Raw genomic sequence first — 20,538 nt, 5'->3', positions numbered from 1 at the left:
CTTACACATGTTGTTTACAAGAGATAACTGCCTTTAAGATGGTTAAAATAATGCAAGATTAATCTCTCTCCCTTAGCTGCTAGCAGTGAATGAACAATATTCTCAAGTAGGATGAAAAGAGATGATCATATTTATTTTTTTAACCTGATACAGCTGAAACATGTTATTGATAACAAAGCTGGTAATAAGATATGCTGGAACTAGAATTACATCTTCTATCTTTGCAGCCCCTGCAGCTTTAGGGAATACCCTAAGTCTCAAGACAGGCAGAATCTGGCCCATATTTTTACAGTGATCACTCGTCCAGCATTGTCTTACCCTCAGTGGAATGCCAATATCGTCAACGGAGGTATCAGGCATGTGCTGAGGGCTCCTGACAATTCTTCTCTTCTCCTCCATTGACCTCTTTTCACTTGGTGCTATCTCCTGAACTGGCTTGTCCCGTGTGAGTGCCAAATCTACTTTATCAGAAACTAGTCTGTCTGGCACTGAATCTGGAAATGAAAATAGAAGATTATCATCTCATTCCAGCATTCTACCACTTTGCTGTATTTCACTTTCTTTTAAGGCAAAAATCTTAGCAAATAGTTGATGAGACAGACTGTGTCACCATCAGCTGTGGCCAGCAGATGGACTGAAGGAATCTACCAAGAAAATATTTGGTATGAGCAAAAGCAGGTTAGCATCTCTGTGGTAGTCACCTTCACACACCTCGAGATAGGCTCAGCTATTATGTCAGACAAGAGATATTTGGTTTTGGAGACTGCTTTTTTGGTCTAATTAACAACTCCACAATCTCATTCTTCACCTTTTTCTGCTGGTGATTTCAATCTAACAGAGCAGCCCATGTGGCAGTGAGGCACTATTTTTTAACAGCTTGCACTCACCTGCCTGACAATCCTATTTGTTACAGTCAGTATGTGATATTTCCAGGTCATGTTTGTGCCCTAACCAGAATTTGCAAACAACAAATTACTATACTCTTGGTTAGCACATGCACAATTCCTCTCTATGAGGGGAAACAACTAATTGCTGCAGCCTGCTTTGCTTCCACCTGGAATCCCTTGATGCTGCCTGACTGACAGCCATAGGTAGTAGCAGGCACCAGCACCCCTGGGCAAGGAACCAAGGGAGCTCACACTGCTCTGAAGATCTGCTATGCTCTGGAGAGCTGCAGCACTGCAGTCCTTAGGCTCTGCTGAAAACTTTTTCTATGTGCATGTCTGGGGAGGAAACATCTGTGATTTCACAGTCTGCCTCATCAAGGCTTTGCTGGGTCCTATCCTTTTTACATCACTGCATGCATTGAAGAGAGAGAAAGGGGTTTTATTCACATGCACATCACCATGCTGCCCAAAGCCATTAAAGGTGAAGGAAAATGAAAGAGGCAGTTAGCAGAGGAAAAGCTCGTGCACAACAAAGCTTTGGTCTATTGGTACCCCGAGCAAACACAATTCTGTCCTGTGAAACTCTGTACTTGTAGGATTTGTGTTTGGTGATTTCAAGCCAATCACTCAATCTTTGTCTTCTTTTTCTTAAAAAAAAATGAAATAACATTTATGAAAGGTCAAAACGGGGCAAAGCATCAATTAAATCCTTGTTTAGCTTTTTCATCCTGTTTCCCTTCCCTGGGAATGCAGACGCACTTTCGGTCCTTCTATGTTCCTGGTGCAAAGGACTATTTTATATGAAGTGCTCAGTTTGTTCCCCTCCAACTGGAAGAATTAACAGCTAAATTCCACACTGAACTATTTGCCACAGCTCTGATGATTTCATAAGTACTGGTGGAGGCATATACCAGGCTCTGAGGTATTTAAAAATCAAATAGCCAAATCTGGTGCCTGACCATACAGATAACCAGGCTGCACCAGGTAGTACATCCCATGGCACCTGAGCCATCCTTTTCCAGAGCAGCAGCATCAATATGGGGTCATGCAGCAACAGTTTTACCACTGTGTGGCAAATGTGAGAAGCAGGGGGATGAGGTGGCAGGCAGCACCTTTGTGGTTGTTTGGACACACTGAGAGCAGGTGCAGGCCCAGCTGTACAAAACAGGCTTCATTTGCGGATCAATGATCATTTGGGCCAGAACAAGCTGCACCATGAGTTAGCTCTAGTTCAGAGAATTAGAAAAAAAAAAAAAGGAGTTCCTGATCATGAAGGGAAACACCTTGTGAAAGAGAAAACCAACAGGAAACCTCTGTCTGGGCTCGCAGGCCAGCTTTAAGCTCACAGCTGAGCGGTGTCCACTTGGCACCACCAAAGGAAGGAGCAGGGAGACAGCTGGGGGCAGCCCATCACCTCAATAAGGGGCAGCATAAAAGAGAGAGAGGCTGGTGCAGCAGCCAGAGGAGCCCGGTGGAAGAAGTCAGACTAGGCTCCGCAGAGCCTGCTAGACCTGGTCCCCCACAGCAGAGCCAGAGCAGTGGCTTCCTTGTATTTTTATTTGTAATGTTTTAAAGTGTTTTATGTTTTAAGGAGGAATAAACTAATAATTTAGGACCTAAGTATATTAGCATGTCCAGAGAGTAACATTTGGAGAAGAGACTGAAATCAGACATTTCAGTGATCTGGACTAAACCAGGACAAACATTTATTTATTGTTACAGTTCCCAGGACGTGTGCTTGCTCAAGGTACTCCACAAGCTAGCAGAGCTGAAGGAGCAGCTTTGCTCCAGCAGAGGCAGCAGTTGGGAGGTAGTAGACCTTTCACATCATACCTGCCAGGCTACTAAGCCTTTTTTGCTGTTCTGTGGTAAAGGAAGAAACAAAACAAAAAGAAATACAGAACAAATGGGTGAGACAAACAGCAAGTGCTCCGGTGCTGCACTTCTGACAGGCAAGAAATACGCTGCAGACAGAACAGCAGCAGCTGCTGGAGAGAATCTGTTTTCAAATACCCTGCCAAAGTGACAATCCACAGCCTCTTCTCCACACAGCAGCCTCGTGAATAACACAAATTTTATGATGCAGTGACCAATACATTTGCAAAGAGGTGTTTTTTGTTTTTTATTTTTTAATAGAGAGAATGGAAAAAGTTGGACAGGAGACAATTTTAAAAATAACAAACTCTCAGTCAAACAACTTGATAAATAACTGTTACCATTAAGTACATTTTAAAACAATAATGCTGTAGCATGTTGTAGGGATATAGGAAAGGACCAAGCCACTGTTGGTGTGCTGAGTCTCATCACACACTACTGCACCACAGACTGAATGATTTGCCCCCAGCCAGTTTCAGAATGATCACTGTTTTAGGGCCTTCCATCTCTGAGTTCCCAGACTAGGACATTTGTGGTAGCTTCCACAGTGCTTCACCACCGTGAAGCTGACACTCGGAACTGCTTTCTAATGGATGCCCAAATGACTTATCCAAGTCATGGCTAGGAATAAAGAAAGGATTCTTAGATCTATGTTCTCTGCTCTACCCGCTCCCCAGTAATCAATCCAGTCAACCAACACAAAAGACATTTGAAAAGAAGCTATTTTACTGACATACAAAATGCAAACACTCTTGAATGCTCATAGAGTTAATGCAAAGATATACCAAAACTTTAATATATTAATCACACCTGTTAAATATTCATAATAAATCATGCCATGCAATGTCTGTCTACCCAGGAAATAACTGTGTAGTAGGTGAAACACATCCTCCAGTTGTATGTTGTTTACTAGCAGAACCTACCTTCAATGGACATTTATACTAAATGGAGCAACTTAGCAAGAGAGGACGATATGTCTCTTCATTAAGGGCAGCTCCCTTGCCAATATGTATGAACTTTGTTCTTTAATCCCAGTGTTTTTGCTCTGTTAACCACCAAGGGCAAGCTGCTTGCGTGCATTATGCTCATGTGATAGTTGTCAACATATGACTGTGTGCAATTAGGAAAAGAAAGGGTTTGCAATCTGAAGCCAATAAATAGATGGGAATCACCTACTGCAGGGTTTGCTCTTCCATGCAGGCCATCAGGAGTCAGTCTTGTGTATTATGAGAGAGGAGAAAGGATGCAAGGATGATCTCAGCTTCAGTCACTGCTATTGCTGAAGAGAACTGTGTTCAGTCACTAAGGTCTTCTGGCAAAAATAATGGTGTTTTAAAGATCCATGCTAGAGAGTTCTTCCCTGTCTCTTCATCCATGGGGGAGAGAATATCATGGATGAATAGCATTTTCATGAAAAAAATGTATTTATCTGAAGTGTGGGTTTTCTTTTCACTTCTGTCTCTGACTAGAGAAGAGAGCTGTTGATAGATAGAAGCTGAGGAGGGGGAGGCATCTGCTATTTCACTCTCCCACCTGACCAAAATCAGCTTGCAGCCCCAGGTCCACACCTGCTAATGAGGATTTTATCCTTGATCTTGTGTTCCAGGATGGTAGGCAAAGGCCAAAGACTTGTAGGCTTCTCAGAGAAAGGGCTAAGTAGAAGAATATAACTGCTGGCAATAGTAAAGGAATGATTAAACATGCCTTGAGAGTTCCCAGAGAAGCAGTGGAAGAGACTAACATTGGAAACTAATAACAAAAGGGGGAAGAGGAAACAAATATTTGAGTAGATTTATTGAAAAATTATGTCAAAAAAAAATAAAATCAAGGCACCAACAACTGTGAAGGGAAGAAATTCTTTCTTTGGTGCTAGGAATGAACTAGAGGATGTGAAATGACTTGTTTATAAGCATTAATGGTATTGTTCGCATTGCTGTCAGTAATACCAGTTGGTATCATTGAAATCCAGTAGAAACAAACAGATCTCTCATCATGACTTACCAAGTAAGATCAAGCAGACAAAAAAAGAGAGGATATGAAGTATCTTCTGTGCTTCAAAAATCATTACCTGTTTCTAAGACTTTTATAGCACCAAAGCAAAGTATCTTACATGCTTATATATTAATGAACTAGCAAATAAAGTATAAGATATCACCTACTGTCCTATTTGCTACAACTGTCCCTCCAAAGAGTAAGATAACAAGCTCCTGAAAGATTAATCAATAATCCACTGACGAGAAAAAACAAACAAACACACATTATTCATCAGGAAGACTAACTGAACTACTGGAGACTTCAGACTACCAGCATTAAGATGACCTTGAAATTTCTAACTCTAAGGGTATTCATAGCACATATGAGGAATTTATATTAAACCTGTTCTTGACATAAAGAAATTGATTTGAGAACAAAATATAATTAACTATCAGGGGAAGGGGGACCATAATCCAATAAAAACGTTATGTGCCATTAGACCAAAACAGCTTTGAATGAATAAGATCCATAAAGATGAAACCAAATATGAATCATGTCAGCCAGGGGAGAAACACAGGAGATCACTAAAATCTAAGAATCACTTAAAAAACACATCAGTTACACTACAAAAAAAAAGTCTTAATGCTATGCTGGAATAAAGTCTAGATAGGAGAAGAAGCATAAGTAACTGAGAAACTCTTAATGCATTGATAGAAAAGTAAGAAAACATACCTATGAGTAAATAATACATGCTAGGAAGTACAAGATGACGACAATGGAAGTGAAAATTCACAGAATGTTCAAGAAGACTCATCAAGAGAATTCAAGGTTCATGAAGAATAAACAGAAACCTACTGATAGTCTTGGTATTTTACCGAATAGGCACACTGGAACTGCTTGTAAGAGGGCTGAAAAGATGATGCATCCAATCATTATTTACATTCTGTATTTTGAGGAGGGGATGAAGAAAAAAAGTCTGACGTCCTACTGCCTGGTGGAGAAATGCTTTCCACTTCAACAGTACCTAAGGTCCATGCTGAATGACAACTGAGGTCATCTGCTTGAAAATCAGCACGCTCATGTAAACTGTACTGAAGACTTTCAGAACAGTTTTCTAAATAAAGCATTTTCAGGAAGGACAGCTTGCTGGACTGTTGACATTCATCCTCAGTATGATTTGGAATACAAAGGAAAGTCCACAGGACAGGAAGGAGGTAGATGTGATAATATTTGAGAAGCATAAATGCGACTGCCAGATGTCTGTCACGTTGACAGTAATCCCAGGAAAAGAATATATCGTAATGACTAATACAAGATTTTATTATTGAAAACGGCATGGCACATACAGCATCAGTTGATACAGATTGATGATTAAGGTGCCTTGTCAAACCAGCTCAATATGATTCTTGCAAATTACAAGTTTGATTAATAAAGACTGGAAAACATGCATCAGAATACAGTTACCATAGCTCAGTCATGTTGCTTATCAAGTTGTGATCTATACACTGACAAAAAATGTTGTAAGAGAAGCTCTTCAATATATCAGGCTACAGTATCATGAGGGCTGATGGTCAGAGGCAAGACATTCAAGACAGAACAAATTGTTGTTCGTGAAGGTAATTGATCAAGAGAACAACTTGACATCACTTGTCTCAACGCCAGTGTGTATACGGACCATTGTATTATACGAGTTTGTCCCTTGTGCTCTTAAGATCTACAGAGAGAAAATATTCTTGTTTGGCACATGCTTCAAAATAGTCCAGATTTAATATCAAAAACCTACTAAAAATATCCCTGCTTAAGGAAGGCAACAAAAAGATTTGAGATAAAATGGCTGCCTCAGATAATGTTCTCTCCTCTCGATACAGATAAAACATTTGGGAATCTAGGCACCCTCATTCAGGAGGGCATACACAAAGCTGCTTCAGATGCTAGCAGAAAGGAAAAGATATAATCTATTTACATGAGTGATACAATCAGCTGGGCTACAGTGAGGACACTATCTTTGGAGCCAAAGACAGAAGACTGTTTTACAAAGGCATCGAAGAAAAAAATAAAATACCTTGAGAAACACAAATGAATGGACCAATGAATGCTTTTAATTAGACTGATTAAAAGGAGATGAGTGCAGGCCTTTCCTTTATTTTCTGATATATTTTTTTTCTTTGGAAAATGCAACTTGCCATAGCTTATACACATGTCCAGTTACAGACCTTTCCCTCAATGTCAGAGTGGCTTCTGATCTACGGGTTCTAAGTAGAAAAAGTACGCATTGCCCCTCACCTCTGTATTGTATGCTCTGGTCACCACAATTCATGAAGGCAGCTTTATTATCTCGTAGTAGCATGGACTTCATTGTCCATGGCACACACGTTCTCTAGTTTCTTGCAGTTCAACAGATTACTCAGTTTGAGTCCAAATACCTATCTGTAAGTCTCCTTACCTCGATTGTGCTGCAAGAGGACAATAGTGGGATTGACGATTGTGGTAGAGGGATAGGCAGATGACGATTTGTTGATTGACGTGAAGGAGGTTGAGTAGTCAGTGCCAGTGCTAGGCTGGGACACTTCATTTAGCACAGGACCTGGGTCCTGAAAAGTAGAGCAACATACCATCAGCATGCAGGAAAATTACAACACTGGGAAAATCCGAAGAAAAAAGCCATTTTAGACTGAACGATAAGCATAATCACAGCAAGTTTTAGTAAAAAGAGGCATAAGCACGAGCATTACCTTGCTTCACGTATGTACCCTGCTCCTTGTTAACGTGATTAGTTTGCTAAGGCAGTACTATGGTTCTTTGGTGTTGGGTTTCACAACTCCAACCCCAAAAGAAGGCACTAAATTAATTCTGCTTCCTGAAGCAAACACAGGGTGCAAAAAAAAAAAAAAAAAAAAAAAAAAAAAAAAAAAAAAAAAAAAAAAGGCAATTCTGGTTGTGGGGAAAGATGCAGACACTCTTCCCCTGATACATACACACACAAACATTTTTTTTTGGGAGGGGGAAGTTGTTTTAAAAGAATTCCTTTCATTGCAAGAAGTCAAGCATGCAAAACTCATGCAGTTCTGGAGTGAAACATTATTACTGCAGCTGGTATGGTAAAGAAGGTCCAGGAAATTAGGTTAGCACCATCGCTCAGGAGACCGCGACACATCTACATGGTTAAAATCATGAAAAACAAAACAAAACAGATAGAGCATAAATAGCAGGATTCTTGCAAGGAAGATACTCAACATGGCTTTGCTGCTGGAACATGTTTAGCAAGCTGCTCTTGCTTTCCTAATGCATCCAGCTCCATTGTTTATTAATTTCAAACCCACCTTTCGTATCACCACAGCTCTGGTTGCTCTGTAGAAATACAAGTTGTGGCCACTGGGAGACTTAAAAAACTAGTTCATCTTTGAAAACTCTCAGTCCAAGAATATCAAGCTTTTGTTGACAGTAAGGGGAAAAGATAAAGAAGGGGTGATGGCATAAGAATGCATGCACCAGTTTAGGCTGAGATTTTTCAAAGCTTCTTGAGGAATCTGGACGCACGATTACAATTAAAGTTAAGGGGGAATAAGCATCTAATCAGAGTGAATGTGGAATAATGGTGTACCAAATTTTTGCACTTCTACTATTCCATCATCAGATTGGAATGCTGCAGGCTACTGGTGTGTGAAATGGAGCTGAGCATTCAGGGGGATTTTAATCACCGTTGGAAAAAAAATAAATCAATAGACAGACTATTACTCCAGAAGAATCCTTTCTCCTGGTGTTTATGGCTATGTGCAAGTCAGTGCCCTTCACACCCACCAGTGTCAGTGGAAAGGACTTACAGGATGAGATAAGGGGCTGAGCCTGGGCCAGAGATCAGAGACAAATCATACTGAGAATTTGCTGTAATCTGAAGAAGCATCTACAGTCAGTCCAGCCTAGAGGAGAAGGGTAGGCTGGATAGAGCTATGTTGCTCCAAGAAGCATCTTGATCAGGCAATAGACATTTCATAAGGACAGAAGAGAAGGTTTCTAACCAACAGTCTTCAGAAATAGGGGTCTAAGAGACATTTTGCCCTATTTCACTGGTTGGGATAATATTCTCAGCAACGCAATCTGGAAGAGGTAGGAGAGATGTGCTTGAGCTTCACTTTGATAACTAACATACAAAGAATCCCAAAAAGAAAAGGGGAGTTAGATCTAGGCTTAGGAGTCCCAGTTAAGTCACCAATCTAGGTGAACAAAGACCCCTTAAATCACTGTGGAAAACAGCTCTCTGGCCACATGCCTGAAGTGAGAATGCATGAAACTAACGTTTCAAAACTCATCTTATGAAAGCCAGGTAGAAAAAAATTTCTACTACTCCCCTATGATTTGGATGCCTGCAGACAGGCTCCATAAAAATACTTCTACTATTCTCAACAATAAAAGCCCACAGATTCCAGCAGGAGCAGAAAGGCCGATGCTAAAAACTTAAAAATCATCTTTGGTTGTTTTTTTTTCCCTTTGTGCCCTGTCCCCATATGCCTGTTCAGGGCACATGTTTGAATATAGATTCAAAGGCCAAAGAAAGTAAAGGAAGTACCATCCTAAGAGAAGGGAGCATTTGCTGACCTGTTTACTTGCTCTCAAGCTGCCATATAAGAGATCTGGCTGTTAAAAGACTTTCTCTACAAGGAGGGAGGAGGGTCAAGGAGGTCAGTTGTTTTTTGTTTTTTTTTTTTTCCCTCCTGCTCTGCAACTTTAACTTACAGCCATTTTCCTCCTTATTCCTAAAGACTTTTTAAAAGAAGGTGATGAGCTTATAAAAAAATAACCCAGGAAGAAAGCAGTAAAGTTCAAGCTGAAATTATTGCAGTACATTTTGAAAATTGTAAAGACTTCAGTGAAAGATGGAATTCCAAACTGAACAGATACTCTTCCCTGATCTATCCCATGGCGCCTACACACTTGGAGGAGTCTTAGCTCAGTAACTGATATTATTGCTTCTAGGTCATTGAATACCGGCAATCTTACACTGGCTTCAGCAGGAATTTGCGTAGACACCATACAGTCTTGTGGCTCCAAGTGGAACAGAAAGCCAGCCCTAACCTTTAACTGGTCTGCTGTCGCTACTTCAGATGTTATTGAAACACATTTAACGATGCTATTAAAAGAGCCTGAAGAGATCAGTTAGTTGCAGCTATTCTGTTTACACAGAGTTAATTATTCTCAGATAATTTTGGTGAAGACTCTTAAGATATGTATCGCCTAGCAGAATGGGCACAAAGGTAGACAGTCAAATGTCATGTAGGAGAAGTCAATAAGAAGTTCAAAGCTGCACAAGGCAGACAACACGCATGCACTAGCACAGGACGTAAACAAGGTTTCAGTTGTCATGCTGCTAGCAGGGAGTGAGTCATCACTCCTCTCAAGTTTAGTATGCCAAGGAGAAAGTCATTTTTATCTGGGTATATAAATTTAGGAAAAGGGTGAGGAGGGTACTTGGCAAGCTTACTGTACGTGAGATGACTCCAGTGATTTCAGGCTTCAAGCCCCTGTGCAAAGCCCCCGTTACCGGAGGGACAAGTGAAGGTGGTGATGAGAAGAATGGCAGTTTCGGGTAAGCAGAGGGCAATGTGTCAGATGCAGAGGGTGCTTGGTTATGGTGGAGACCCCTCTGGAGATGTGGGGGAATGAAATCATCTAAAGTCGGAAAAGTCAAGGGTGTGCCAGGAGAAACAGTCTCAGGGAATACGGAGCCTTGCCCGAAAGGAACCAGAGGCGGTGGTGGAGTGCTGGAGCTGCCTTCTTGCTGTCTGTCTGGATTAACCTGGAGGAGGGGGACTACTATAACTCCAGGCTGAGTTGTGGTGGTGGCAGTGGCATCCTGTAGGAAACAAGGTGTTGTTATGCAATGGGGAAGACCGGTACTTTAGTCTAACGCAGCCATATAGTGTCATGCAAAGATGCACCCAAAATGATATAAAGCCCCAGCAGATTTTCTTTCCCTAGGGAAACATATTTCTTCAGTCTTTTGGCCTTGGCCTCCATGAACACACACACACACACACAACTTCTTGCAAAAAAAATAATAATAAATAATAATAAAAATATATCTTCCTTCCCCTCACCACCCCTCTCTCCTGTCATTTGCAGTGAGGCTAAATCAAACCACAAAACAGTGCTGCACTCACCCATCACTTGAGAAGCACTAACCATCACATTACAGAGTTTCATCCTTTTACACCTTCCTAAAATAGCAAGATCCTAGCCAGTCCAACCCAACCCCCTGCAAACAACACACACACGCAAACACACAGATCAATGTTGGGGGGCACAGAGTGTTAAATATTATCAAGTGGAAGACCACAAGACTCAGGTGGCATATCAGATGCTCAGAAATTAGGAAGGAGGGGGATAAAGCATTAAGGGAACATTACAATGAATTAAAGAACCGTTCACGTGGCTGGAAGAAAACAAGGTTACAGAGAAAACATGTACCATGCTGCGTCCCATTGCCTTGTACGGCGGCTGCCGCTGCTGAGTAAGGTAAGGCTCTTTTCTCATTCTGTCCTCTGCGGCAGCTGTGCTCTGGGGCTCTAGCACTTTGTCCCTCAAAGCTTGCGGAGGTGATGACTGAGTCCAGGAAGGCTGGCCCGCACCATAACTAACTGCGTCTTTATTGAGGACAATGTAAAAGTACGGCCTGGGAGGAATAGGAGGAGGAGAAGGAGCAGGAAGAGCTTTTCCCGGTACAGAGGAAACAATGTCGGTGGCTGGTGCCTGAGTGAGCTCAGCACCCAAACTGGTGCTGGCTGCTGGGTCATGTGTGGTGCCAGTGGAATTTTCAGATGCGGCCGAGCAAGTGTTGTTAGATAAACAAGCTACATATAGTCTGGTGACCTTTTTATCCGCCTTCGTCTCATGACTGGAATTCATTCCAGCCTTACTACTGGGACCTGCCCCGTCAGAGCTGCATTGTATGGATGATGCATTTGACAAGGAGCAACTTTCCAAGAGTGGCTGCCCAGCATGCACCTCATCTCTGGAACCTGAAGAAAAATGCCCTGCTGGCAAGCCTTGCTTCCCACTGGGGACTGCCCCATAGGGGGTGGGTGATGAGAAGTAACTCCGTGCACTGGCATTTGGTGATGCACGCTGCGCATAAGGCTTGGGCGCATTCAGGTACACGCAGTCCATGATGGGCACCGGCAGCAGGTTGGTCACTTTAGTGTCAGTGCGAGGACGCCATGCAAAGCTTTCCTCTTTGGGAAGAGGGGGACGGGGAGGAGGAAGGGCCTGCCCAGGCAGAGTCAAGAAGCAACAGAGGGATAGAAGAAGCAGCACAAAATGAAAAGAAAAAGGAGGGAAAAAATAAATTTGAAGAATGAATTTGGTCATTAGACTTGGGTTAAGCAGGTTTTAATACAGCAAGAACAAAAAGCAAATACAGTATCTGGAAAGCCAGCGCAGAACTCATCCACATACATCAACTCACACAGCCTCTCTCAGCACTGCTCACTGCAGCACACAAGCATTACTCAGATCTCAAGGCCCTGCCTACACACTGCTGAATTAAGATCTAACATCCTGGCTAACTAAACCCTGGCTCATGTCTCTGTAACCACATGCTTTCCAGAACTGGGTACATCTGAATCACAAAGCTGAATTCAGAGCTCTAGCCCATCTCTGCTTCACGTTAAGTGCATTGCCAGAAGATGAATGTTACGCAGTTTTGCCAGGGCTATTGAAAGCAAACATCTTGCGAACACAATAGATTGTCACAGATGACTAAGTAAAAAGTCAGCATTTATCCCACTGAAAAACTGGCTCTTAAGTTTTCTTCAGGACTTTTCAGTCTTAAAAATGCTCTTGACAAAACCAGAACAATTAAAGTTTCTTGAGAAACTGAAATCATAATTTGTCTCCAGAACCAAGATAGGGGTGAGAAAGCAGAGTAAGGGTTAGGGGAGCAGCTTTACTGTCTTTGGTATTTTACAACATATTGGTACTCCATAACTGCCTGCTGACTGAAACTCTAATTCCAATCACAGTGAATTTTTGCTGAAAGCCAGATTGTTCTGAAGTAAAGCAACTATGCAATAGAAAGTGTATTTTTTTGTTTGTTTGTTTGTTTTTCTTTGTTGCCAGTAGCCAAAACTAATGAACTATTGAAAAGAATAGAACTAAAACACCAGCCTAGTGAACAGTAGCTCCCTGCATTCCTGCAAATTAACCCTCTGGAGACTATAAAAGGAGGTTTTACACATACACACCATTGTTGTATCTTTATGGGCAAAGACTGGCTAAATCACTGCTAACATAGTTTAAAATGCACACACACGATGCAAAAAAAGCAGAGAATTAAAATGTCTTAACAGCTCACAACACCCAAATCTGAAAGAATATCACCTTTAAAATTCATCCACACAGCAGGACGAATTGGGACCAGCATATATTCTTGTTACATGGATATAGGTTTAGAATAGTTTCATAAAACTGCAGCTACTGTCTCATGATCTTCATGATCTACTGAACTCATGCTACTCCTCTTTCATCCTCATCCCTGATGTGCAAGGACTGCAGAAGTGAGTTGGTAGGTGCTCCTTTTGAAGGGCTTCTGGTTTTGGAAGAGGCTCATCACTTTTGGTTTCTTAAGGAAAGTAGCTTCAGTTTGGAAGAATTCAAATTGCCACAGTATTTCCCTAAATGATTGGGCTAAGCCTCCTGTTATCACTGTATGGTATCAGGAAATACTAATTTACTACCTGCAATTTCCTTTTTCCATTTTGTTCCATTTCATCTCTGTTCAGACAATAGTCCTTGTGACTTCTGTAAGAATTACCAACTGCATCAGTGCTCTGTCTGTTCATCAACAAGATCAGTAAGCGACTACAGCTGTAAATATCAGACAGCAAATGGATCTCTTCATTAGGGTGCAGCTCCCTTCCCCATCATCTTCTGAGCTGTGCCATATTCCACTTTCACTTACAATTTCAAGAACGGTGTCTGTTCTGTAGCATTGCTACAGGTCCCTGATGATGGGAGCAGTCACCCTGCTAGGAGACAAAGGGACTTCCAAGAGACTCCATTTCATACAAGAAAGCAGCTTCTAACAAAGGGCTTCCTCATCAGACTGCTTCTCTACAGACCAACCACCCAGAAGAAAAAGGATGAAGTTACACCTCTTTTAATAGATTCATTTCAGCCATTTATCTTAGGGTTCAAATAACCTTTCCCTTGATAGCCTTAGAAGGCTTGTATCAGTTACAGCATTAAAACTGAAGGGTATTTCCCCAGTAACTTGTTTTTAACACCCTGTCTAACTTTGCTTTCAGCCTGCAGCAGGAAATAAACCAACACAAAAGACAGACTAATAGATGGCTACTTCACCTTTTTCGTGCAAAGAAATAGCATTGTTATCCTTCTTCATCCACCAAGGAAACACTGCGGTCTGTCTGAACACAAAAGCTCCACAGCATTCTGCTGACATCAGCGTTGTCCCCATTTGACAGGTAGGAAAAACTGAGGCATGGCAACTTACCCAAGTCTGCAGCAAAGCTTGGAGTTCAACCCAGGACTCCTGACCATGAAATGAGTGCTTGAACCCAGAAGATCACCCTCAGAGCCGCAGAAGAAAGGCTTACCTGTGGCTTGCTGTCTGAGGAAAGGTTTGGACGCACACTCCTGTAGCCCTTGGCAGCCAGAGAAGACGGTTGGGCATCCCCATTGGCATCAGTAGTAGATGATGACCTCCAGTCATCTAGAAGCAGAAGGAAACAAGTCAGATCACAGAGGATTCCCTCCAGCTACAGAATGAGTGAAAGGAGGGGATTTTTTTCCAGTCAACAAGAAATACTTCCAAGAAAGCAACAACAAATGCAGCCAATGTTTGTACCTGTTTCTGTGTTTTCTGGCTCCAGACCTAGGCATTTCACAGAAAAGAGGGACAGAAGAGATGGGGGTGGAGGATAAGCATAAAGGAAAAGAAAGGGGTGGGGGGGAAGAAATAAACTGTTACATTTACAGAAAACATGTACCAACTGAAGTTAAGAGTCAAATTACTTCATTTCACACATAAAATGCTCTCTGACAGGGCTGCCTAATTACCATAGAGACCAGTCCTAAACATGATGCCCTCCTTGTTTCTGACCTTTGTAAACACAAGGCAATTCATTCAGAGCAATGAAGAAACAATTGTTCATTGACATTCTTATTTCAGAGGCAAAAAGGCAGCCCAGCTAGCTAGTTTCTAAAGCTGAAGCTTTTAAGTCCAAACACCACACATTACTGGAAATGCAGGGACCCCGTATTCAGCCCTAATACAGCCTATGAAGAGATATCTACCCTTGTCAACATCACTGTGTATGATTAACAGGGGGAGAGAACTGCCAGCAAACAGATCAGGTTTTGATGACTAAGGGCATGCATGTGAAGAGGATTAAAAAAAAATAAAATACAACGTCACTTTACAACCGAGTCCCTGCAGACAGATGCTTTAGTCTCATCAACTATTTACCCACCTCCCACTGGGTTCTTCCCCACTGACTCTCCCCCTGCTAGTCATTTTGCTGTTCGAGTTACATGCAAAAAGGACTTCCAGCTCCAAAGTACATTTCATAAGTGACTGAGAGAGTAAGCAAAAGTAGTATTAATGATCTCATTTCCATAGTAATAGGCTCATTGCCATTCAGGCTGCAGGAAATTTATGAAGCCATCAGCAGAAAGGAGTGAGGCAATGGTGGGGGGCAGGAATGAAGAAATAGGGAATGGCAAGCATGAAAAGAGGGGAGGTCATAGGTGGAGCAGAAGGGGGAGGAGAAGACAGAGCAGAAAGTGGCACATTGAGGCTGGAATTAATGGAATCACCCTTCCTACAACAATGCATCCAGAAATTATGTGTGTTTTGCTTTCAGGAGCAAGTTTGACCCCCCTCTTTCCCTTTAACAGCATCTTGCCTTTGGGAGTTCATCCTCTCTGCCAGACCCACGACACTGGACAGGTTTATTATGCTTTGCCTGTCTCCTACAATTAAGTAATTACACATCTGCTATTGAACGATGGCAGAACTCTGTGGCGACACTGCCTGTCTGGGATGCTATCCCTGCTGCCTTGACAACCCAAGTGAATGCCGTGGTGGCAGCAGCACCACCCAGCCTCTTTCTGGTCCACCTTGGCTTGGGATAAAAGGAGGTGGATAGGAGCCTGCCAGGAAAACAGAACTAAAGAATAACAACCAGCTGAGATTTTTTGCTGCTCCTGACAGCGAAAGGGAGCTGTAAGCAATCTACAGACAAAGAGTGAGTGGTCATGAAACCTGTTCTAGGAGACAGCAGGACTTCATCTCCCTCTGCTGGTCTGGGTCTTACAAGAGGTTTCTGACTCTGGTACAGGATCTGGGGCTTTAAGTCTTAGTTTAAAAGTTAAACAACAACACCTCCCCAGGACTCTGGACTGACCTCATATGAGCTTACCATGAGGTAACATATTCCAGTTAACCTCGCACCCACTACACTTACTTTCAGGTTGCTCAGCATCCTGAGGACACGGTGAAGAGAGATTCTGATTCTCTTCGTAGGCTGGAGATGCCCGGAGGGTCACAGCTCCTTTTCCACTGCAGACTCTAGTGGGATCCATTTCTACAGGAAATGCACAGGCCCAGAGGAGACACATTGAAAGAGATATTAGATGAAAGCTATTAGAAGCCATCAGAGCTCTATGGAGTATTTTTAGCATGGCTGTCTTTGGGTGAATTGATCTAGTAATGTTTATGTTGATGAAGATTAGCTCTGGATTTAAAGCATTGAGAAATCAAAGCAGTTTTGTATTCAAGTAACTGATGAATGTAGAAAAAGTTCTGAGTCAGTGTAACAGAGCTAAGAGAGGAGGAAAAAAAGCATGAGTGTTTGAACCAAATTTCATGAGTCCACTTGCTTTATTTGGTCTGCTTTGCATGAATTAGCAGGACACAATTATACCCAAGACTTTTCTGTAGGTTCTGTAGGGATGTCACAGTGGTATAAAGCAACAGGATTTTCATGCTAAGGCCTTAAAAATTCCTTTTGTGCTGGACTGAAAAACTCTTAGGCCTACTGGAGGACAAAATCTTGCAACTATGCCAAATACAATCTAACGGCAGGACAATGCAAGCTACGTCCTTGCCATCTCCTCCCATTTCATGGTAGTATTGCACCTTTTTGACACGGGAACCCAAATCACTAAAGTAGGAGATTTAACATACCTGCTTAGATCACCCGGTGGAGCACAACACCAGGTCATGCCAGCTTTCTGGCTAAGGCCTGATTCAGCACAGCTTCAGAGCACGCTTACCCTTGTGCGTTTCAGTCCATGGTTTGGGTTTTTTCCCTGTCATCCTATTCATTATCCTTGAAGTTCAAGTTTGTTATCTTCTTACCCTTATTTAAAAACCTTTCTAGGGAGTTGTTTCCTCTAACATATCTGTAGAAACAATAAGCCTAAAGAGACTCTTACTTACCCAAGCTACTTCCATAGCAAAACACATCACCTCCCTTTCTTATGCACTATTACTGCCCCTGCAGCTGCCAGACTTCTCATTTTGACCTACCTAAACAGAAGTGCTTGTCCTACCATGACAATGCACAGGGAGCCTGAAGGTGTTCTGAGGATGTGCTGTGTTGCACAAGTGACAACATGATGATTTTTAGCTTTACGGGGTGAGGATTAAGCTCCCTATGCCCCGGGAGCAATGCAGCTGCCCTTTAGGAAGTATTATTATAGTGACAGTTATGCCTCCAGACTGGATAGAGGGGGCAAAAGCTGCTGCTTGCTGCCCAAATAACAGCTCATGTTTACTGCAAAACTGCATCGCCTGGCTGACATCAGTAAGACAGTGCCCAACTACATCCACATTGTGCCTACGGACCATGACAACACCTCTGCCACAGTTGCAGAACACTGCCACAACGTAATGAAACACCAAGAGCAGAGGTGGACAAGAGCAGTAAGGGAAAAGACTGACACCGGAATCACCATGGTGAAGGCTTTTACTTGGGCTTCCAATGCTTTAGGGCTTTCTCAAAAAGCAGTTTCAGGTAGCGGATCCGCACTTAGCAAATGCTGCTGAAGTATGCCAACTTCAGCCTCATACCACACACCCGACCACGCTTTAAGGTCACCCACGTGGCTGTTGAAATAGGAAGTGACTTCTCTGACCGAGAAGCATTTAATAGGTCTGTGTGGATAGTTTTGCCCCTCTAGAGGCTGCCTCAATGTTGCAAATTAAGTAAAGGCTGTACTGATAGAAAATATCCTGATTCCCTACTTAATCCACTTTTCCTGTAGTCCTACACGTAAATCTGCTACCTGAAGCTATCCTTTCTGAAAAAGTCCTAAAGAACTGGATGCAGAACAAGGTTAGGAAATGCTCTTGTACAGGACACTATTTCTGTCTACAATTCACATCCACACAGCACAACACGCAGCCTCGGGACTCTTTGGACTCATGTTCAAACCAGAGTACCAAGGTTTAAGCTCTGTGAATCCAGTTTCAAGAGTACTTTGACTGAGGCATAGATATATTGCTGGGAGTCACCACACCTGATTCAGACATCCACAGAGTAAAGGGTTGCTGTTGTTCTATATTCTTCCCCTATATACCCTTCACATGCGCTGGAGAGAGAGAGAACAACACCTAGAGCTCACCACAAAATAGAAGTGTCCCCGTTATATTGGAGGAAAAGGGCCCTGGAATTGACCACGGACTATTAGTCCAGGAAAAAAACAGTAAGTGCTCTGTGCCTGACTCCTCTTGTCATTTCTGTACTCCATTTAGATACTAAGTTTCGGGTGGCAGGACCCTCGACAATACAAAAAAATATTGGGACTGACCCCTCCGCAGAGATTGAGGAGAGATGTTTTAGCAGGACATGGAAGACTTCACCTGTGCTGTACAGCAAATACCAGCAGCTTGCACAAGGGACTGAGGCCCACACCCAAAAACCAGCACTGAACTACAGCTGGATCCTGAAGCTCTCCCCTGTGCTCTGACTCCACTATTTTGCTTGTTTGGTTAATGCTGCACACTCTCCCTGTTTGTATCAGGCTTCTTTTATCACATTTGCTGGGCTGTTTTGCAACAAATATTGCACATACATTGTGATTTGGTGAGGTGTCAGGTATGATCTTGGCCACTATTATTAACAGCAATAGTATATTGCTGCTCATTATTCTTCCGGAGATAACTGGATAAACAATAGTCAAATCATCACTGATGAGTGAATACTCAAATGCATAGTTCTAACCTTCAGGGTCCATAAAACAAGACTTTTACAAGGTCTACCATGGTGTGAAGAAAAACATTCACTAGCTAGTCTCTTAAGCTTACCATAAAAAAAATAAGAGATGGGACTGGGTTTCTTTCATCAGATCTGACCATCCCTGAACTTTGAGTTTTCAAAAATCCAGATATTGATGTAATCTGCTGAGAATTTTCCACTAGAAGTTGTGTTTGAAAACGGTGACTCAACAAAATAGAAATATTAAGAAACCAATCAATTTAATAGAAATTCTCATGGGATACTACCAAAGCACTTCACTATAATATAACAAATTACAGATGTAGTACAAATCAAAGCAGTAAGAGTTGGGGAAAAAAAAAAGTCTGAACTCAAAAAAATCAGGGTGTTTTAAAAAGGGTTGAAAATAAAGTTGTCAGACTATTTCATTTTGGGAAAGGAAGACAAACAGCTAAGATGTTGAATTCCCTCACAATTTAGGTGAAAAATAAAACAAATATCCAGATCTCTCATTACAGGAGTCCACCAGATGTTAACAAACACGAGGACATCAGCCCTGTACTTCGTACAGCAAAACATGTGTGGCAGATCAGAAGAGACAAGCAGTATCAGCTAACCTAGCACGACTGTCCAAATCCAGCAGAGTACAAAAATAATTTTGTACTTTTAGCAGGAAAACATGTGCTTGGGGGTGGGGGGTATAACAGAGCCTGACATCCTTATTTACAGATTCTTTACATGGATAAAGTCAGCGTGCGCACAGATGTCTGTTTACTTTCATAAAAACTAAAAGATAGGCAGGAAATATTCTTTGATTCATCAGGAGCTCGTTTCACAATGAGGCTGTACTAACAATATCATTCATAACCAAGCATTAGTAGAAGAGCTTACTACGATCCCAGATTCAAGTAGACACAATTATGTCTGCAGAGGAGCAGCATAATTGAGAACAGTGCATGGTGCCGTCAGGAGCTAACTTTATTACCTACTGATGAAATCCACAGCTCTGGAAACAGTGAGAAGGATGAAGCTGAAAACTAGCCAAAGCATGTGGGTGAAGCAGAGAAAGAGAGAGAGAAGGAGACAGACAGAGAGAAAGAAAGATGATGGATGGCCAACTAACGCGGGGTGGGGCGGGGAAGGCCAGGGTGGGGAGAAGATACCTGTAGGCAGCACTAGGTGAGGAGAAGTTTTCACTTTCTTCACAGGGATTATTTTAACGGCAGAAATAGAGCGTGTATATAAAGGGACATCAACAGCTGCAAACACAAAAGTGTAAATGGCACATCCAAAAGGGAAGAACAGAGTTTGGGAAGCATGCCACAAAAATTTCTAATGTACTTGGAGACACAATAGCAGGAAATTTCAAATACAAAAGCAGTCCAGAGAGCACTGATGCAACCGTTAAAAATATCCCTTCGCTTGTCCTAATTCAGGACGTGTCTGTTTTATGCAGTGTGCAGAACTGCTTACTGAGTTGACTAACTGCTGACTGCCACTGCGCTGCAGGGGATGAGAATCTGGAAGCAGTAGTTTTTAGAAGCCATCAAAAACTTTTAGTGTAA

The 20,538-nt window shown here is 42.2% G+C and overlaps 1 protein-coding gene across 41 annotated transcripts in view; it reads right to left on the bottom strand.

The window, feature by feature from the left end:
* The window catches only part of SORBS1 (sorbin and SH3 domain containing 1), a 109,882-nt gene that overhangs the window by 42,957 nt on the left and 46,387 nt on the right, over positions 1-20,538 (bottom strand). For 16 of the 41 annotated variants that reach the window (XM_084526706.1, XM_084526746.1, XM_084526738.1 and 13 more), the window contains exons 4-12: positions 20,137-20,232; positions 16,217-16,336; positions 14,596-14,622; positions 14,345-14,460; positions 11,199-11,996; positions 10,213-10,584; positions 7,180-7,327; positions 2,721-2,750; positions 319-494 (exon numbers count right to left, since the gene is read on the bottom strand). In XM_084526706.1, coding sequence (XP_084382832.1) covers positions 319-494; positions 2,721-2,750; positions 7,180-7,327; positions 10,213-10,584; positions 11,199-11,996; positions 14,345-14,460; positions 14,596-14,622; positions 16,217-16,336; positions 20,137-20,232 — 1,883 coding nt within the window. The remainder of the gene's footprint in view (positions 1-318; positions 495-2,720; positions 2,751-7,179; positions 7,328-10,212; positions 10,585-11,198; positions 11,997-14,344; positions 14,461-14,595; positions 14,623-16,216; positions 16,337-20,136; positions 20,233-20,538) is intronic. The other 25 variants (XM_084526739.1, XM_084526723.1, XM_084526724.1 and 22 more) reach the window with 8 other exon arrangements.

This window comes from Aythya ferina (genome assembly GCF_964211825.1).
Source record: "Aythya ferina genome assembly, chromosome: 7".
In the NCBI taxonomy this organism is placed as follows: domain Eukaryota; kingdom Metazoa; phylum Chordata; class Aves; order Anseriformes; family Anatidae; genus Aythya; species Aythya ferina.
Note: the sequence above shows the minus strand (reverse complement) of the source record. Positions and strands in the feature narration are given on the sequence as shown.